This window comes from Sarcophilus harrisii, chromosome 1, assembly GCF_902635505.1.
Source record: "Sarcophilus harrisii chromosome 1, mSarHar1.11, whole genome shotgun sequence".
NCBI classification, from domain to species: domain Eukaryota; kingdom Metazoa; phylum Chordata; class Mammalia; order Dasyuromorphia; family Dasyuridae; genus Sarcophilus; species Sarcophilus harrisii.
Genome location: NC_045426.1, coordinates 199034659 through 199053421, shown reverse-complemented (window position 1 = coordinate 199053421; position 18763 = coordinate 199034659). Strand labels below are relative to the sequence as shown.

Genomic DNA, 18763 nt, shown 5'->3' with positions numbered 1-18763 from the left:
TGTTATTTCTTCCTTTAGGGTTTTAGAGGTAGTCCTAAGGAGGATGAGGGTATTCTAATGCTGGCATTCATTTTTTTTCCATTGGTTATCAGCAAGTAACCTAAAATAGCTTTTAGGAAGAGTATTTATTAAAGTTATATAATAAGAAACAAGTGATATAATATGAAACATTTCCCTTTCTTATCCTTGGGAAATACTTTCCCACAAATATTCATAAGTCCAGAGGAAGAGTGGACTAAAACTGAGAGTACAATTTTAGTGAGATACACATTTAGAAAATATTTGATTAGAGGATAAACTCATAACTCCAGGTTACTAAAAGTCCTTTCTTGACTATGTAGTCCTCCTTTTCTGGTTCAAGAAGGGGTCAGATGTCTTGAGGCTACTTCCTCCCTCATCTGTGACTAAGACTGACCATGTTTGTCCTTGGTATGTCTCTTTCTGCCTGATGCTGGAATGCTTGCCTCCTGTTGTTCTTTTATGCCATTGAAAAGAGGAGAAAAAGAGAGGAAAAACTCTCTTCCCTCCTCCCCCACCAAGAACAATTGTCTCTCAGACATTTGATTCAAACTGGAATCTTTAAATACAAAACTGAAATCTTTTACTACTAAGTTAATCTCCTTATCAATAAACTGATTACTATTTTCTGTATAAGCTCAATGGGAGTACCATCTTTTCAGGCATTTACTTTGTTTTCTTTATTGATCTATTGAAAGAAATTTACATAATATTAAACAATCACAGGATAAAAACATTTTGCTTAATACACTTAAAATGTCATTTTGTTGATTTATTGGAATAGGGGAAGAATAATGACATGTTTTCTTGAAACTTGATAAAGTAATTCAACATTCAGTTAAACTTGGATTTTACTTCTCTACATATTCAGGAAATATTGATAATGTACTACAAATGGATGATGTAGAAAAAGAAGAAATGGTCCTTTTAAAATATAAAATTAATTGTAGGTTTGTGATTATTGTTTTGATTAGTTTCAGTTTTCAACATTTCTCATTGGCTTTCAATAAGTATAAATTGAGTTTCAGGCTTCCAATTGAAAAAAAAGACTTAATCTGATATTTTTAAGAGGAATAATCAACCTAGTACAAGTTCCCATTAATATAATTTCCTTTTACCTGCTTCCCCTCACTTCATTATTATCTTTCCCTATTCCTCTCCTTCCCTGGCTGCAGTTCCATCTTATTTTCAGATTCTGTTTCAATGCAGGGCACAGTGTGTGGTCAGCCTTGCCCTGAAGGTCGCTTTGGAAAGAATTGTTCCCAGGAGTGCCAATGCCATAATGGAGGGACCTGTGACTCAGCCACAGGTCAATGTCACTGCAGTCCAGGCTATACTGGAGAACGGTAAGAGAAAGGCACTTTTATATGCTTTAGCATTTGATAATAGAACTAAAAGGAAAGTTTTGATGGTTTGAATAACATTACTATGACCATCATCCCAATTTTCATTTATGTTTATTAAACATCCATAGAATATCTTGTGAATCTTTAATCATCTTCCAGAAAAATTTAACAAAGTATCCTTCTGTTTATAACTTTGTGCTGAGTATTCTTTAAAGTAGGTTAATAAGTTAGGTATCTTAGTATTTAGGAACTCACAATCTAAAATAGATAGTAACACTGTTTAGAGATAAGTTAAAAGCATAGTTAAACACAGATATATTTATAAGTATTAAAACATTAAAAATCAAAAGTACTATGCAGAGTCAGATCAAAAAGAGCCAAAAGACCTTCCTTGCTAGAAAAGAGAAACAGATGCCTCTGAGCACTGTGTTCCTATTCTGCAATGCACTGCTTTACATATTTATAAATTTAAAAGGAGAATTGATTAATTATTATAGCAAGGAAACTAATGCATCCTGTGTTATCCATGTTTTACATTCAAAGACACTTCATAAGCTTCCCTATAATTTCATGGGAATGTGTTTGTCATTTCTATTGTATTTATCAAGGTTGCTTTAAAATGGAACTGATTTTATTCTTCCTTTTCAGTGCTATAAAATCTTGGCTATCTGAAACTGTAGAGCAATAAGTTATTCAATAATAATTTTTGAATAACTAAGAATTTTGCTAGTACAGTGCTGAGTAGAGTACTTAGAGGTAAAAATCTTCTTAAACTGTATTATTTGATACTCTGCCTTCTTAAATTATACTAAACATCCTTTACTTAAAATGAATGAAAATCAGTAGGATTGCTGTTCTATAGTACATTGATGCCCTATACTTTGTTGAGGGATAATTTTACCATTTGCTTCTATCCTAAATAATTTTATGTTGCTAAACTTTTAGAGTTCTTAAGTCTAATTCTTACAGTTTTTCTGTCTCCTTTGCTATCATTAACCTGTCATCATTTATTGTTTACCCTTGCTGTCAATATGCCTTTCTTCCTCCCAACTTCTATTCCCTTGAAATTAATTTTTCTAATCACCTATAGATTTGGAAATAAAAGTTCCAAAATTCTTGGAATCATATAAATAGATTCTGAAGAAAAGCTTGGGGAACCTTCTGTAAGCAAAGTTGTCAAACTTTAATACATAGATTTTATGATATCTCTTGGTTATTCAGATATCTTTTTTTTCCTTCTTAGTTAAAGATGGGGCAACTAGATGGCACAGTAGATAGAGCGCAGGCTCTGGGATCAGGAGAACTTCTTAGCTCAAGACTATTGATTTTGATATAATGCATCAATGTACACTGTATAAATGAAGTTACTAGTAGTTGTTTGGGATATATACAGTTTTATCATATTTACCTACTGTAAAGATATAAATTTGAATCAATACAGAGGTGTCATTAGCTTAAAAGGAGACTCAAAGAATAGAGACAGCGTAGTCTGGTAGAGAGTGCTTGATTTACAGTCAGGAGACCTGAATTCAAATCCTAACTCTGTGGGACATGAAGAGGTCATTTAATCTCTTAAAGATCTCTCAGCTTCCTCATCTTTAAAAGGGGAAGACAGAGAAAGGATACTTGCATTGGTTACCTCATAGAGGCAATCTGATGAATGAACTTTTAAAACTTTTTAAAATGCTATATAAATACTCAATAATACATACTATACCATTTATACTGAAATGGACATATACTGTGTAGGGTTTTCATAATTTAAGCTAACCAGGACCTTCATTTTTCTTGAAGTTTGTAATCTCAAATTAATAAATAACATGACATAATTGATATATGAAATAGCATAATCTAATTAAACTTTAGGGAGAGAAACTAGTATATGCCTCCCTATTTGAGAGTTTGGGGAAAGGGAATAAAACTTCTTTTCAGTTTTTATTTAGATATTGAGTATAAAAGGGGAGAGACTGTTACTGAATGAAGAGGATAGTGCTTTTCTCCTGCTTAAATATCCTGAACTCTTTCTTTTGCACTCTTTACTTCCTAACCCATATATTATCATATTTTCTGTGAACATGGTATAGCCACCTCACCCTGTAATAGGCAAACTTTTTGAGAGCAAGGATTAGTTTAGATAACTCTTTCACTTCCTACATGCTGTGATTCCATCTCATTTTTACCCCTTTATTCTAAGTATCTACTATAGATTTCAAACATTGTGGGTGATTAATAAATGTATGTTAGATTAAATTGCTTTGATGTGAAGTGAATTAGAGAGAGAGTGAAATGGTGCATCTTTAGTTGTTGCTGAAGTGGTTGGATTTGCTTTTTTAGTGAACAAGTTATATTATTATAGGCTTTACTGTTGTCAATTGTATTCCAAAATAAAACAATCACAAGATTTTAAAAATTTGCCACTTTAAAAAAAAGAATAGAAGGTTTTAATATATAAAGTGAGGGAAGCAGAAGCGATTGGTGAAAAGGGAGGATATAGTCTTATAGGTCTTTTACATCCCACTTAACCTGTTATGAGATGTCAGCAGGAATTTAATCAGTTAAACCACTGCCCTCTAGGGAGTAAGGATCAGCATACCACATGCATTTTCCAGCCATGCATTCCCAGGATATGAGGGAAACTCTTCCAACCAAAGGAAAGAGAGAAAAAAAAAAACATATCATAAAAATCAAATCAAAATGGAACAGGACAAGAAATGCCAAAATGAAATGCTTTCCTTCTTGAGGAAAAATTGGAAGGAAATGATGGAGAGGGTATTTAATGATATCCAGATGAATTAGAATGAAAACAGGTTTTTTAGCTTTCCATAGAATTCTTCTGAGGAAGTTACTCAGGTAATCTCCTAAGGCCAGTTAACATTCATGTGAGCTTGAAATGTCCTGACAAACATCGACTGCGTAATATAATGCCTTCTTATTAATATTTATTTTTATTTACTGTTTCAAACATGCTTTTTAAGTTATCGCTTTTGATTCTTAATGTAATTGTATGAGATGTGTACTACAAGTATTATCTGCTTTTTTTCAAATAAGGAAATATTCAGAGAGTTTATAATTTGCTCAAGGTTATTATTAACAATTAGGTAGCAGAGCTGAGAAACCAAGGTCATCTGACTTCAGGGTTCAGTGTTCTTTCTACTAGTATGTAAAACCTACATTTGGTAGAATGAAATTTGTTATCTTCCACATGGTATCCACAATAAAATTTAGTGAATGAATAATGGAGTCCCTGATTGGGGAGTCAAGAAATTTAGCAGAGCCTGTTTCCTGAGCTAATGTTTGAAATTAAAATATAGTAACAAATTAGGAAACTATGTTATTTCTAAATAGATTCTTTCTTAAAGGAGTTGGAAGGATAAAAATTGGCAGAAAATTTTAAAGCAGGACTTCTGTATAACTTACAAACAAACTGGTGAAAAGTTGTGGGGGAAAAAAGAACAGGTGATAATAGAGATATGTTATAAAAATACAGTCATGATCACTAGAGAAAATCCTCATTTTATAAATGAGGTATAAGACTTATTTTTACCAAAATTTTTTATATTTACAGAAAATCTTTAATTCCAGATATTTGGAATTATTATTATTAATAATACAACTGTATCTTAAAATATAAATTCATTAATACACATACTTAGGCCACCAGGATTTGAATATTGTTTCCCTCATGAGAAACAAATTTTTTCCCCTCCTTCCTCCCCACCTCCTCCCCAGTCATCCTTGTAATCCAATATATGTTAAACATGTACAATTCTTCTATATATCTATTTCCACAATTATCATGCTACACAAAAAAAAATCAGATCAAAAAGGAAAAAAAATGAGAAAGAAAAGAAAAAGCAAGCAAATAAAAATGATGAAGATACTATGTTGTGATTCACACTCAGTCCCCACAGTCCTCTCTCTGGGTGCAGATGGCTCCCCTCATTAGAAGACCATGGAACTGGCCTGAATTACCTCATTGTTGAAAAGAGCCACATCCCTCAGAATTGATTATCATGTAATGTTGTTTCTGTGTGCAATGTTCTTTTGATTCTACTCGCTTCACTCAGCATCAATTCATATAAGTCTCTCCAAGCCTCTCTAAAATCATCCTGTTGGTCATTTCTTATAGAACAATAATATTCCATAACATTCATGTACCATAACTTATTCAGCCATTCTCCAACTTCTGGGCATTTACTCAGTTTCCAGTTTCTTGCCACTATAAAAAGGGCTGCTATATATTTTGCACATGTGTGTTCCTTTCCCTCCTTTAAGATCCCTTTGAAATACAAGCCCAATAGAAACACTGCTGGATTGAAGGATATGCACAGTTTGTAGCCCTTTGAGCATAGTTCAAATTGTTCTCCAGAATGATTGGATTAGTTCACAACTCCACCAACAATGTATTAGCATCCCAGTTTTTCCCACATCCTTCCAACATTTATCATTGTCTTTTCCTTTTGTGTTAGCCAATCTGAGAGGTGGGTAGTGGAAGTACCAGTATATTTCATTTAGCTAGCTTTTAAGAAATCTTATGTGAGTTGAAGCATACAAAGGACATAGGTAAATTTAAAGAATGGATTTTAGAACATGATAAATTTAAAATACACTTCAGCTTTCCTATGAGAATTTACTTCTTTTCTTTTATAAAGTATAAATTATAATTCTGTGATTTTCATAAAATTATTAAAATGATACGTACTGCTTTGTGTATCTAAATTAGTTATGGATTATCAATTTCCATTTTTCTTATAGGGAAATACTAATTCATGCTGTCACTGTATATAAATCTTCTAAATTGACTTAATGAATGTTTTGCCCTATATTTAAAACAAAATCAAATGTGTATTTTATTACAAATTAATATAATTTTAAAAGCTAACATTTTAAATAAGGGACCCTTATTATTAATTTTTCAAAGCTTTAATGAAATGATCCAGTTTATTTTTTCCAGTGAATAAGCTCTTTTGAAAGAGGAGTCTGGTGTTTCCTGCAATTGCAATATCTTTAAATCTAATGCTGAAGAATGATAGGAGAGCTTTACAACCTGTCTGCCTATAATTTCATGCCTTCAAATACTTGGAAGTAAAGAATATTAAAACTGTAGGATTTTCTTTCATAAATGGAATTGAAAAGAAGCAAAAAAATGCCAAAATTTTAGCCTGTTTCTATCCTTTAGGATTACTAGCCAAAATGCCAAATAAATACTAGAAAATTGTAGCGAATTACTTTGTATGGTTTTCATACTCTGGCAGAGACTTCATTTTCTTTAGAAAACTTTTGTAACCACTGGTTTTGATCCAGTTTTAGTTTCCTAATCTTTTGGTTAATGGACCATTAGTTTGTATTATCAATAGCAAAAAAAAAAAAACCAAAAGATCTTTCATAAATCACTTATTTTGACTTTAGGGAATTAATAAGTCTTTATAAATTATTATCCTTCCCTCACCCCTACTCCTAGCATGTCATGTGCAGAAGAAAATTAACAGTCCTTATGTCTCTAAGAAAATAAATAAACAAATTGACCACAGTGAAAGTTTTAAAGATCTAAATCTTTTATATTTCAAACAAATAGGAGAAATGGAAGCAGAAGCAAAATATGTCAGATTACAAATTATTTATGTAAGCAGTGAATGAACTATTTTCCCTCTCTAGGTTTTGTGAAATGTTTATTATATCAAGTTGGATTGTACTTCTTACCCTCATTTTCATCAGTTATGAAATATATGTATATCATTGATCACCAGAATTGGAATAAAGTACAATAGTTGGGTTTGGTTTTTTTTTTTTTTACAGATTTTTAAAATTAGCTCACCCACAGTTGTCCTGTTATTCATAATACCTAATCATTAAATATACTCAGAATTATAGAAAATGTCTTCTTCCCCCCACTTGTCTAGTATTTCTTTTAGCAGAGTCGATTCCTTTATTAGTTTCTATTATTATTTTATTATTACTTGCCTCAAAAGAAAGTGAAAAAAGTAAATTCTGGCCTATATCTGCAATTTGGGGTTTCGTTTTAATTCAATCTCAAAAAAAATGCTTGCTCTAGTCACAATTTGTCCCTTATTTGTCCTGCATACTGCATTGTGGAACCTCTTGTTTCCTTTCACTCATTCTTGGAAAGAAAGAACCTTTTCTGTTGCAGACAAATACAATCTTCTTACCAAGCCAAGAAATAAACAGGGCAGTGATGAAACCTATTGATATTTTACATGGAGAGATGATTATAGTTTCTTCTCCAGAATGATCCATGCTACTACTGTCAGTTCCTCCTTCCCCCTCCACTGCTCCTGAACAACAGTTTTCTACCTTATTTACTTTCACCAGAATATGTCCTTCTATTGTGACAGATCTGCAATACTATTTTTTAATTATAAAGAACAATTTGTTTCATGTCATAGGATATCCGATACATATATACATACATATGTATGTATATGTACATATTATATATATCATAGTAGATCAGATATATTTTAATTTGCCTGCAGTTTTTTCTTGTGTCTCTTGGCTGCCCTTTTTTCATAGGCAAACAATATAATTTTCCAGATGTTATGTTTTTGAAAGTTCCAAAAGTTTCTGTCACGGACAAAAGTTGTAATGCAAGTTGACCCTAAAGTGTCAACAAAGAGTGTTAGCAGAGAAAGCCTATATTTTGTAAGAGGACTAGTTGTTCCTGAAAATTATTATTCAGAGTCAAAATACAAATACCTCTGAAGGAAGAGGAATAATTAGGATTTCATTTCTGAAATGAAGGATATATCCCCTATGACCTAATTTGAAGATCAAACATGGGAACGGACTCTATTGACAGTGGGAAATTAAATTAGAATTTTTTTGGTGTTTTAGATTCCATATTGGGCAAGTGGGGCTAATTCTTGATCAGGTTTCTTTTCCCTTTTCTGGGGACCTGGAAGAGTCTGTGTGACTCCTGATGTCATTATGAGTATCCTATTATTCTTTAGAGGCTACAAGCACGCTTTATCTTATTTTGTCTTTTTGGTTCTCTTTCCTCTCTCTTAACAATTTATTTCTATTGTAATCAAAATATAAAAGTAGGATACATAATACTTTTTACATAGATAATCAGAAAAATTATAATTTAAAAAAATCTCTCTCTTTCTTTTTCTCTTCTTTCTCTCTCTCTTTTTGTTTCTTCTGTCCAATAGGTGCCAGGATGAGTGCCCAGTTGGGACCTTTGGAATGCGGTGTGCTGAGATCTGCCAGTGCATGAATGGTGGGAAGTGTTACCACATCAGTGGGGCCTGCCTCTGTGAACCTGGCTTTACTGGAGAGCACTGTGAGGAAAGGCTGTGTAATGAAGGAGTCTATGGCATCAAATGTGACAGAAAATGTCCGTGTCATTTGAAGACTACCCACAGGTAAGTTAGGCCTTTGGCATGATTGTTCTTTTAGAAAGTTTTGGTCTCTGCTCTTCTTTATTCTATAGGGGGTGTCTTAGGGATTCCTTCTCTTCCTAGAGATTTCTTATAGTAGACTATGGAAAATAGGATAAGTAGTAGGCACTATGTGAATTTTTTTTACTTCATTACTAATAAAGCTGAAAAAATTAAAAGCATTGAAATGCTCAAAGCTGTTAAATAGTTCCTTGATGGATAATAAAGTATTATATTTTAGCGATTATGGGAGGAACTAAATATATTAACCAGTTTAAAAAACTATTAGAGAATAATTATAAGAAAATACCTTGAGACTTATAGGTGAAATGACGAATAAAGGCAAAGTTAAGTTAATGTATAAAAATGTCATCAAATGACTTGTTGAAGAATATTTTACTTCAAAGTAAATCTGTTGAAAACATAACCCCAGTATTCTCTCATTGGCTAAAAGAAGTAGAATATTTGGAAATTTGTGAAAGTACCTCAAATATTTTCCTGTCAAGTATTCTTAAAAATATGTGCAACATGGCTGTAACAGAAAAAGAGAAAGAGAGCCGGGGGGAGGGTGGGGAGGGTGTGTGTGACTATATGTGGGGTGAGAGAGGAAAGAGGTCCAAGAGATATGGATGTGTGAAATCTAGCCTTTCATGTGTAACAGGATATTGTGATAGGAACTCATGTGAAGTAATGACAAGGATAAGGGAGACAGAAATGAAGAAGGCAATTTCCTCTCCTTTTCTCTTTTCGTCCTAGGCTTTTGACTAATTAATGATAGTCTAGGGACTTTGTATTGTAAGTGAAGAGCCCAAACACTCCAGGAAGGCATACCTAACTTCATTAAATATCTCAATACTTATTTAGGGGAGAAAGTCTATAATTCTTATCAAGTTTCTAATCTCTCTCTCTCTGCTTATCACCTTGGGCTGGATAAGGAATATTATGGCAAAAAAGTTCCACTATCTTAGAAATTTCCTGGAGAAGAAATCATTGCTTAGCTGCTTACTCACTCCATACCTGACTATGCTGATTGAGTCTATTGCATTATCCAGATTGCATTTGCTAACTTCTATCAGCCAAATAACAACGTATCTCAAATTTGTTATACTGATTTATTTTATTTATCTGTGAAGTAGACATTAGCGAGAAGGTAAAGACTGAAAGCAGAACAGAAGAGGAAACATGAAATGATGACTAGCACAATTCATTTAGAAATCATTGCAGCCACTGCAATATGCTTCTGACTATAAGAACATGGGAAGATTCCAAGATTCAGAACCTGTCTATTGTTCTCATAAAGAGGAAAAAAGGAGATTTCAGATAAGTTGCTCAGCTACCAGATGTAAGGGAGGAAAGGATAATGGGTGAAGAGCCCAACAATCATAACTCACTATCTTGCAGTCTGCCAGCATGATCACAGGCCTGTCTGCCAAAGCTAGTTGCAGTGAGGCTCTAAATAGTAGATGTCATAGTCTTTGTAAAGTAGGGAACAGGGAAGAAAGGCTTAACTATATATAATATTCATATTAAAAAAAATGCTGACCCACTTCATACTCTCAAACCAAGATTCTTGCTAATAGTCCCAGAAGCCACTCTCTCACATACGTTCATGATCTCAGTGACCAATAGAATCCTAGGAAATGATATCTATTGTTACCCTAACCCAAGGCCCGATTCCGAAGCAGGATTATGTTCTTCTCTTGAGTCTAGAAATGATGTCCTCTGAAAAAAGTCTGCCAGAATGTTCTTGAACAGTAGTATTCAGATACTGACTGTCATCACAATTCTTTCATTCAAAAAAGCAGTATTAGGTACCTGCTCAGTCTTCAGCCATTGGATTAAGCCAAGGAAAAGATGTGAAGTTTAGGTGACATATGATCTCTTTCCTGATGGAGTTTTATTATTGGTTTCTTAGAGATCTTTTGAACTCACCTTTTGTTCCTGTTCTGGATAGATGGGGATATTATATGACTTCTAGATAAATGAATTGTTACTATCTTTCATTTCTCTTAGGTTCTTAGATTTGATTCTAGAAGAGATCTGGAGTTCATCTAGTCTAACTTCTTTATTTTACATAAGAGGAAATGGCTCACCCAAGATCATGCACCAAATGTCCAAAAAAAAATTGGACTAAAAGACTGTCCTTCCAAATTCTGATTTATTTTTCTCAATCAGTTATTTTGTATTAATGGAGCATATATTTCTGTTGAAGAATGAGTAAAAAATAAGTGAAACAGTAGTACTTTTTCAAAAGGAATATTTATTTCTATAATATAGAAACTTTATAAAGAAATACTGCTTCCAAAGATATAATTACAGATATACAAACTTATTCCCCTCATGTGTGAGAGGCATAATCCTCCACCTCTTTCCCCCTCAGTCCCTGGGAAAGGAAAAGGGGACAGGATTCATAGCCTAGCTTGTTTCCCTAGAGCACAGTCCAAGTTCTAAATACAAACCTCCCTCAGGCATGCTAGGCACCCATACAGCCTGACTGGCTGCTGTACTACTCTTCCTGGAATCTCAGCTTCAAGATCGTTGGGACTGAACCTTTTCTGCTGCTGGCAACTGAGGGCAGACAACACACAAAACAAAAAGACCACCAGATCAATTTTCTCAGTCAGGAGTAAAAGAGAGGTAAACAAAGGAAGGCAAGTTCTTCCCCTCTCACCTGTTCAGTTCATAGCTTCCACGCTGGACACACCAGGTAGGAAACATCAAAAAGGACAATTAAAAAATGGCTGAGAAGAGGCAACTACTTAATCTTGACATTCTTTAAGACAGTGGTTCTCAAACTTTTGTTCTCAGTATTTTTATGCTGTTAAAAAAAACTATTGAGGATCCGTTCAAAGAGTTTTTGTTCACATGGATTATATTTATAGCTATTTACCATATTAGAAATAACAAGTAATTTTGAATTTGTAGACCCTCTGAAAGGGTTTCAGAAACCCCAACAATTCTTCAGATTACACTTTGAGGACCACTGCTAAGATATAGACAGCTAACCAAAGCCTATCCCACACATGTGGTAGGAGACCATAAGCACTCTACATGGTAGACAAATGGCATGTTCAGAGGCCTGGTATACATAAATATAAGATGACAAAATCTCTAACCTCATCAAAGCAGTATCCTGTTTTTAGAAATTCATTGGTTTCAGCATTTTTGCTCTTCCTGGTTTTGGGTTTGGGTTTGGGTTTTTTTTTCCCCTTCTAGGGTCATTATTTCAGTAATTTTGGCTTTCCTTGATATACTTCAGTACATATTTTGTTAACATCAAAAATATATTAATTTTAAATTTCATTCAATAGATTCTTCTAAAAAATTGTGCAACAGATATGTTCTTTTCTATATTACAAAGCCCTACATATATATATATATATATATATATATATATATATTTTTTGAGGTACCTTTTATAGGCCTATTTATAAATCATATAGCCAGTTTCCTTAGCATGGCTGTTATATATGTTATGAACAGTTGTTAATATGTGATGAATACACACAAGATAAATATTTTCTCCAGCTTGCTCTTATATGTGCCAGACAGATTTGGTTTAGGAAGAGCAAAAGTGTCAGAGTTGTAAGAACTAATATGCTAAACCCCCTTCCACAAAACTCCTCTAAACAGATGTTAAAAAAAAAAAGACCAAATTTTATAGAAAATCCAAAAGAAGTCATAGTGAGTCATTATTTCTCCAACCCAATTCCACATAGGGAGAGAAATAGGGAGGACTATAAACATTGGACATGGAAACTGAGGAGGAAACCACCTTTCCTGAATCCCATTTTGTTCCTATTTTTCTGCAGTGTAGGATAGTTTTCTATACCCATAGTTAGTGTGTATGTTATTTCTTTGAGCCAATTCTGATGAGAGTAAGATTCATTCATTTCCCTTCCCTTCCCCCTCTTCCTCTCCATTGCAAAAGCTGTTTTTTGCCTTTTCTTTATGGCAGATAATTTACACCATTCCATCTTATCCTTTACTTCTGTCCCATAACATTCTTCTCTCACCCCATAATTTCATCATTTAAAAAATATTATCCCTTCATATTCAATGCAAACCTTGTGCCTTCTGTTTATATGTACTCTTTCAAACTGCCATAATAATCAGACAGTTTTAATGAGTTACAAGTATTATCATCCTATATAGGAATATAAACCTTATTAAGTGGCTTATGATATCACTGATTGCCTCCTTATGTTTCCCTGGAGCCTTCTATTTAGAAATCAAATTTTCCATTCAGCTCTGGTCTTTTTATCATGAACGTTTGAAAATCCTCCCTCTCATTGAATGTCCATCTCTTACCCTGAAGGATCATACTCAGTTTTGCTGGGTAAGTGATTCATGATTGTAATCCTAGTTCCACTGCTCTCTAAAATATAATATTCTAATTACTCTGGTACTTTAATGTAGAAGCTGCTAAATTTTGTGTTGTCTTGACTGTGGCTCCACTACTTGAATTATTTCTTTCTGGATACTTGCAATATTTTTTCTCCTTAACCTGGGAGTTCTCGAATTTGATTACAATATTTCTAGGAGTTTTCATTTTGGGATCTCTTCCAGGAGGTGATCAGTGGAGTTTTTCAATTTCTGTTTTATTCTCTGGTTAAAGAATATCAAGATAGTTTTCCTTGAGAATTTCTTGAATGATAATGTATAGGCTTTTTTTTTTATTACGACTTACAGGTACCCCAATAATTTTTAAATTATCTCTCCTGGATCTATTCTCCAAATCAGTTGTTTTTCCAATGAAATATTTCACATTTTTTTCTTATTTTTTATTGTATCCTGATTTGCTATAAAGCCATTAGTGTCCATTTGTTCACTTCAAGGAATATTTAAGGAATTATTTTACTCAGGGAGTTTTTGTACCTTCTTTCTCATTTGGCTAGTTTTGCTTTTTTAAGATATTCTTCTCCTTATTAGCTTTATATTTCCTTTTGCATCATTTTCAATTCTTCACCTAATTTTTCTCTATCTCTCTTAGTTGATTTTCAAAATCCCTTTTGAACTCTTCTGTAGCCTGATACTAATTCTTATTTTTCTTGGAGGCTTTGGATGTAGGAGCTTTGACTTTGTTATCTTTTTCTAAGAGTATGTTTTGATTTTCCTTATCATCATAATAACTTTCTATGGTCAGAATCTTTTTTGTTATCTGCTCATTTTCTTAATCTATTACTTAGCTTTTAATTCTTTGCTAAAGTAGGACTGTTTCCATGGTGAAGGGTGTACTGCCCCCAGCTTCGATGGTTTTGTGCAACTGTTTTCAGAGATTCTTCTAAGGATCTGACCATAAACACTCTTTTCTGCCCTGAAACTGTAGGGAATATCCCTGCCCCAGTGTAGTTGTAAGACTTAGTGTGCTAAAGCAACAGAATCTGCTTTGCTGATGCTAAGGCTGGGGTTGAGGACAGGGCTGTACTGGTATGCACTGGGATTGCAACAATTTACTCTTGCCCAGACCCATGTCAAGAAGTTTCTGACTGGAACTCAAATGGGGCAGACTTTACCCTGGATCAGATCACTTTGAGAGCACTGAAAGTTTGCAGGTACCCAATCTGAGAAGACTTATCTCACAAGAAAACAACAATAGGACATCCCAGACCTCTTCCAAAGTGCCACATGGCCCAGCCATAACATCAAATCCAAAGTCAGTAAGTAGGATGGCAGAATTAACAAATAAACAAAATCCACTATAAAGATCTATCATGCAGGAAAGCTCAACAAACCCAGAAAAAAAGAACAACTCCAAAATATCCATTAGCAAAGTCTCAGGAAAAAAATGCAACTTAGGCAAAAATTCAGCTGATTTCTGGAAAAGATAAATCAAGAGATTAAAAAAGAATTAATTTTTTTAAATAAGTGGAATGAGCATCCTTGAGGAAAAATTGGAAAAGAAACGAGAGATATTGAAGAAAAATGGAAAGAGAATCAATAGTTTGGCACAAGAGTACAAAACCTTTCTCAGGCAACAAAATCCTTGAATATTAAAATCATTTGAAGCAATGAATCTATAAGGCAATAAGAAATATTAAAATAAAGTCAAAAGACCAAAAAAGAGAGATGAAAATATAAGATCTCATAGTAAAAACAAAGGAGAAAAAAATTAAGAATCATTGGACTATCTGGATATCAAGGCCAAAAAAATAAAGGAGCCTAAATGATATATTTCAAGAAATCCTAAACACAAACACACACACACACACACACACACACACACACCCCACAACCCTGCCCAAATCTCTTAGAATAAGAAGACAGAGTGGAAATAGAATCTACCAGGCATCTCCTGAAAGATACTCATGAATAAAAACTCCCAGGAATATGGTCAAAATCCAGAGCTTCCAGTTCAAAGAAAAAATACTAAAAGCATCTAGAAAAAAAATTAAATTAGCAAGTTACTAGTTAGTATCACATACAATTTAGTCCCACCATTCTGCCTCTTTATAGGGGCAGAGAACTTGGGATATAATATTCTAAACAACAGATTTTATGGGTTTACTGCCAAGAATAACTTGTCCTTTGAAAATGAATATAATTTTATGAAGATGAGGGGTAGGCCATGGAGACAAGGATGAATTTTTAATGCAATAGATGACTTTCAAGCATTCTTGATTTAAAAAGTGTAAACCTGTGGAGAAACTCCAAAGTATAAGCACACGAGTGAAGAGAAATTTTTAAAAGGTAAATGTGAAATGACACTGACAAAAGATTTAAAGACAAACTGCTTATCTTCAAGAATGAAGCATTCTTTCATATGGTGGTTATTGCTTTACAAATTTTCTCTTGAGAATGGATTGTATATATTTTTCCCCATTCAACCACTTCCTTTCTTATCTTATGTAAATTTTACCTGTGCAAAGGCTTTTTAGTTTCTTTTCATTTATCGACTTTATCTTTTGTAATTGTAGTTGTATATCTTCTTTGGTTAAAAATATATTTCCTACCCATAGATGTGAGAAGTATATTATTTGTTTCTGTGCTTATTTTTATTGTATGATCTTTACTCATAAGGACATGAATTAATTTAGAATATATTGTAAAATGTGATATCTTAATATTTTTTCCCTGAAACAGAGAAGGTTTTAATTTAATGAAGTTCTTTAATTTATTTCAGTTCCTACATTTGGGGAAAAGTATTTATTCAAATAAATGATTTTATGGCAAATCAGTATCTAAATTTGGGGAAAAAAAGTAGCAATATAAAATTACTTACTGAAATGAGATTTGTTGATGGATTTTTTTTTTAATAACCCAGGTGGTCTCAGGTGATCTGCCTCAACTTTTCAGGTCTTCTGAAGGTGGGCTTCTCTTAGTTGTCTGGGTAACAGTTCAGTTCTTGGGAAAGCTGATTGCTTTTCCTTAGACATCTCTGACCTCCTATTCTTAGAATCCTCTTCCTCTTCATCTCCACTTCTTGGAATCTCAATTTCCTTTTGTCTTAGCTATGATGTCACCTCTAACATGATACCTTTCCTGTAACCAATCCATACTCTCTCAATTACTTTGTAGCTACTTGATAGATACGTTATACTTACATGCCTACATGTTCTTTTCTTCCTTGTAAAATGTAAACAGCTTGAAAGAAAGGACTGTTTTATCTTTGTCTTGGTATACGCAATACTCTGAATAGTGCTCTGTACATAGCAGCCACCTAATAAATGCTTGTTGAACAAATGAAAGATTACAGTAGAAGCATAAAAAATTGTACATTAATGTTAAATAGATGTTTCACTAAGCATTAAGTTGTCACACAAATCAATATTACCAACAGTGAATGACTGAGGGCACATTTAAATACGGGAAGGTGAATCTTCCTGTCTTCAAGTTTTATACTCTATCCATCATGGTACCCAGAACTGAAATGGTATCTTATGATCTCTCAAGTGTACTCTGAACTTTATTTAAGTATGTCACCCCTATACTCCATAAACTTCAAATCCTTTGTTAAGGATCAAAACCCTCCAGTTTTTTTAGTCTTCTTATAACTTATGCCCTACAACATGCTCTTTGATCCAGTGTAACTGGTTTCCTTACAATTTCATGAACAAGATCCTCCATCTCTTAGCTGTGGGCATTTTCTCTAGCAGTCCCCTGGGCCTTTAATATACCGTCTTTCCTCATCTCCACCTCCAGTGTTCTCGGGCTTTTAAAAAGTCCCAACTAAAATCCTATTTTCTACAGGAAGCCTTTCCCAAGCCTTCTTAATTCTTGCATCTTCTATTCATTGTTTCCTATTTATCATGCATGGAGTTTATACAGATTTGTTTACTTGTTGTCTTCCCAATTAAATTGTGAATTCCTGGAAGGTAGAATTATCTTTTATTTTTTCTCTTTATCCCTAATATTTAGGCTTGTGCCTAACACATTTGTGCACTTAATCAATGCTTATTGACTGACTAATGTAGCATATTTACTCTAGAATTATTTGTTTCTTCTTTTCTTTTCTCTCAGCTGTCATCCTGTTTCTGGAGAATGTTCTTGTAAACCTGGATGGTCTGGACTCTATTGCAATGAGACATGTACACCTGGATTCTATGGGAAATCCTGTCAACAATTATGCAGCTGCCAGAATGGTGCTGACTGTGACGGTGTGACCGGGAAATGCTTTTGTGCACCTGGATTTAAGGTGAGTATATTGATTTTGAGCTGAATTAGGAGATCTAGAAAGGTAAAATTTAGAGGGGGAAAGAACTGAAGTCTAGAGAATATGGAAAGTATCATCTTCATGAAAACTGCTACAATAAACCAGTTTTCCAAAAATTATTCATATCATGAAAGAGAAGCAGCCTAGCATAGTGAATAGAGAGTTGACTAAGAAGATATGGGTTAAAGGACTATCTTTAACAAATACTGCCAGTCCAGGGTCACATTGGGCAAGTCAACTTAAATCTCAGAATTCTAGCAAATCTCTAAGTTGCAGAAAAGTTTCTAGTTTCTAACTTGCATTGGTAGGAGTGTCCTTACCCAAGAGTTCCCTATATCATGATGGGTCTAGTCCCTAACTCTATGAAAAAGAGAAAGGGGAAGAGGAAAACACTAATGTAATTATAAATATTTATTATTGAACAGAAAACAAAGTCTGGTTTAACAAAAAGAAAATATGCTAAAGCAAATTCTAAGATATATTACTTGTTACTCATCCTTCCTATTTTTATTTAATTTAAATAGTTGACATAGTATATTTTAGGAGAAACTGAGCTATTTCCAAATTAAATGCATTATTTTAAGGAAAAGCAAATGATGCCAAGAAGAATTTATATTTTTCATATATACATACATATATATGTGTGTATATATAAATACACATAATATATTATATATACATATATATATATATATATATATATATATATATAGAGAGAGAGAGAGAGAGAGAGAGAGAGAGAGAGAGAGAGAGAGAGAGAGAGAGTCAATCAAAGAATCTGTAGAGGTTAATAGTGGTTTATTTTGCCCATCCACAGCTTAAAGGTGGGACTTACTATACTTGAGCTCCTTCAGGTTTCCTCTTTTTAAAGGCTATAAGAGAAGATAATTTCCCTGTTTAATTTTAAATTTTATCCTTGTGTTTAACAACATTCAGAAAAGCAGTGTGGCACAACATCAAGACCTCTAGACTTGAAATAAGAAGAGATCTGGGTTTATTTTCTGACTCTCACATTTAATTGCTGGACTTAGGAAAATAGTTTCACCTCCCTTGAGCCTGTTTCCTTTTTTATAAAATGGGAATAATAATGCTTGTGCTATTTACCTCATAGAGTTGCTATAAGGAAAGAACTTAGTAAATTTTAAGTTATTATATAAATTAAAGCTATTTATATACATGTGAAGCACCATTCACATATGAAACCTATCTCATCACTATTATTTAACAAATCATCTCTCGATATATTTTCTCCAAACTTAAAGAACAAAGTATAAACTCTCAGCTACTTTCATAGGCAAAGAATTTGGAACATTATCATTGAAGATAATATTGATATTTATTTGCTC

At 33.4% G+C, this 18763-nt stretch overlaps 1 protein-coding gene across 1 annotated transcript in view; it reads left to right on the top strand.

Moving 5' to 3' along the window:
* The window catches only part of MEGF10 (multiple EGF like domains 10), an 84910-nt gene that overhangs the window by 25952 nt on the left and 40195 nt on the right, over positions 1-18763 (top strand). Inside the window, exons 7-9 of the mRNA XM_012541132.2 lie at positions 1228-1364; positions 8537-8749; positions 17225-17399. Of these exons, the coding sequence (XP_012396586.1) occupies positions 1228-1364; positions 8537-8749; positions 17225-17399 (525 nt within the window). The remainder of the gene's footprint in view (positions 1-1227; positions 1365-8536; positions 8750-17224; positions 17400-18763) is intronic.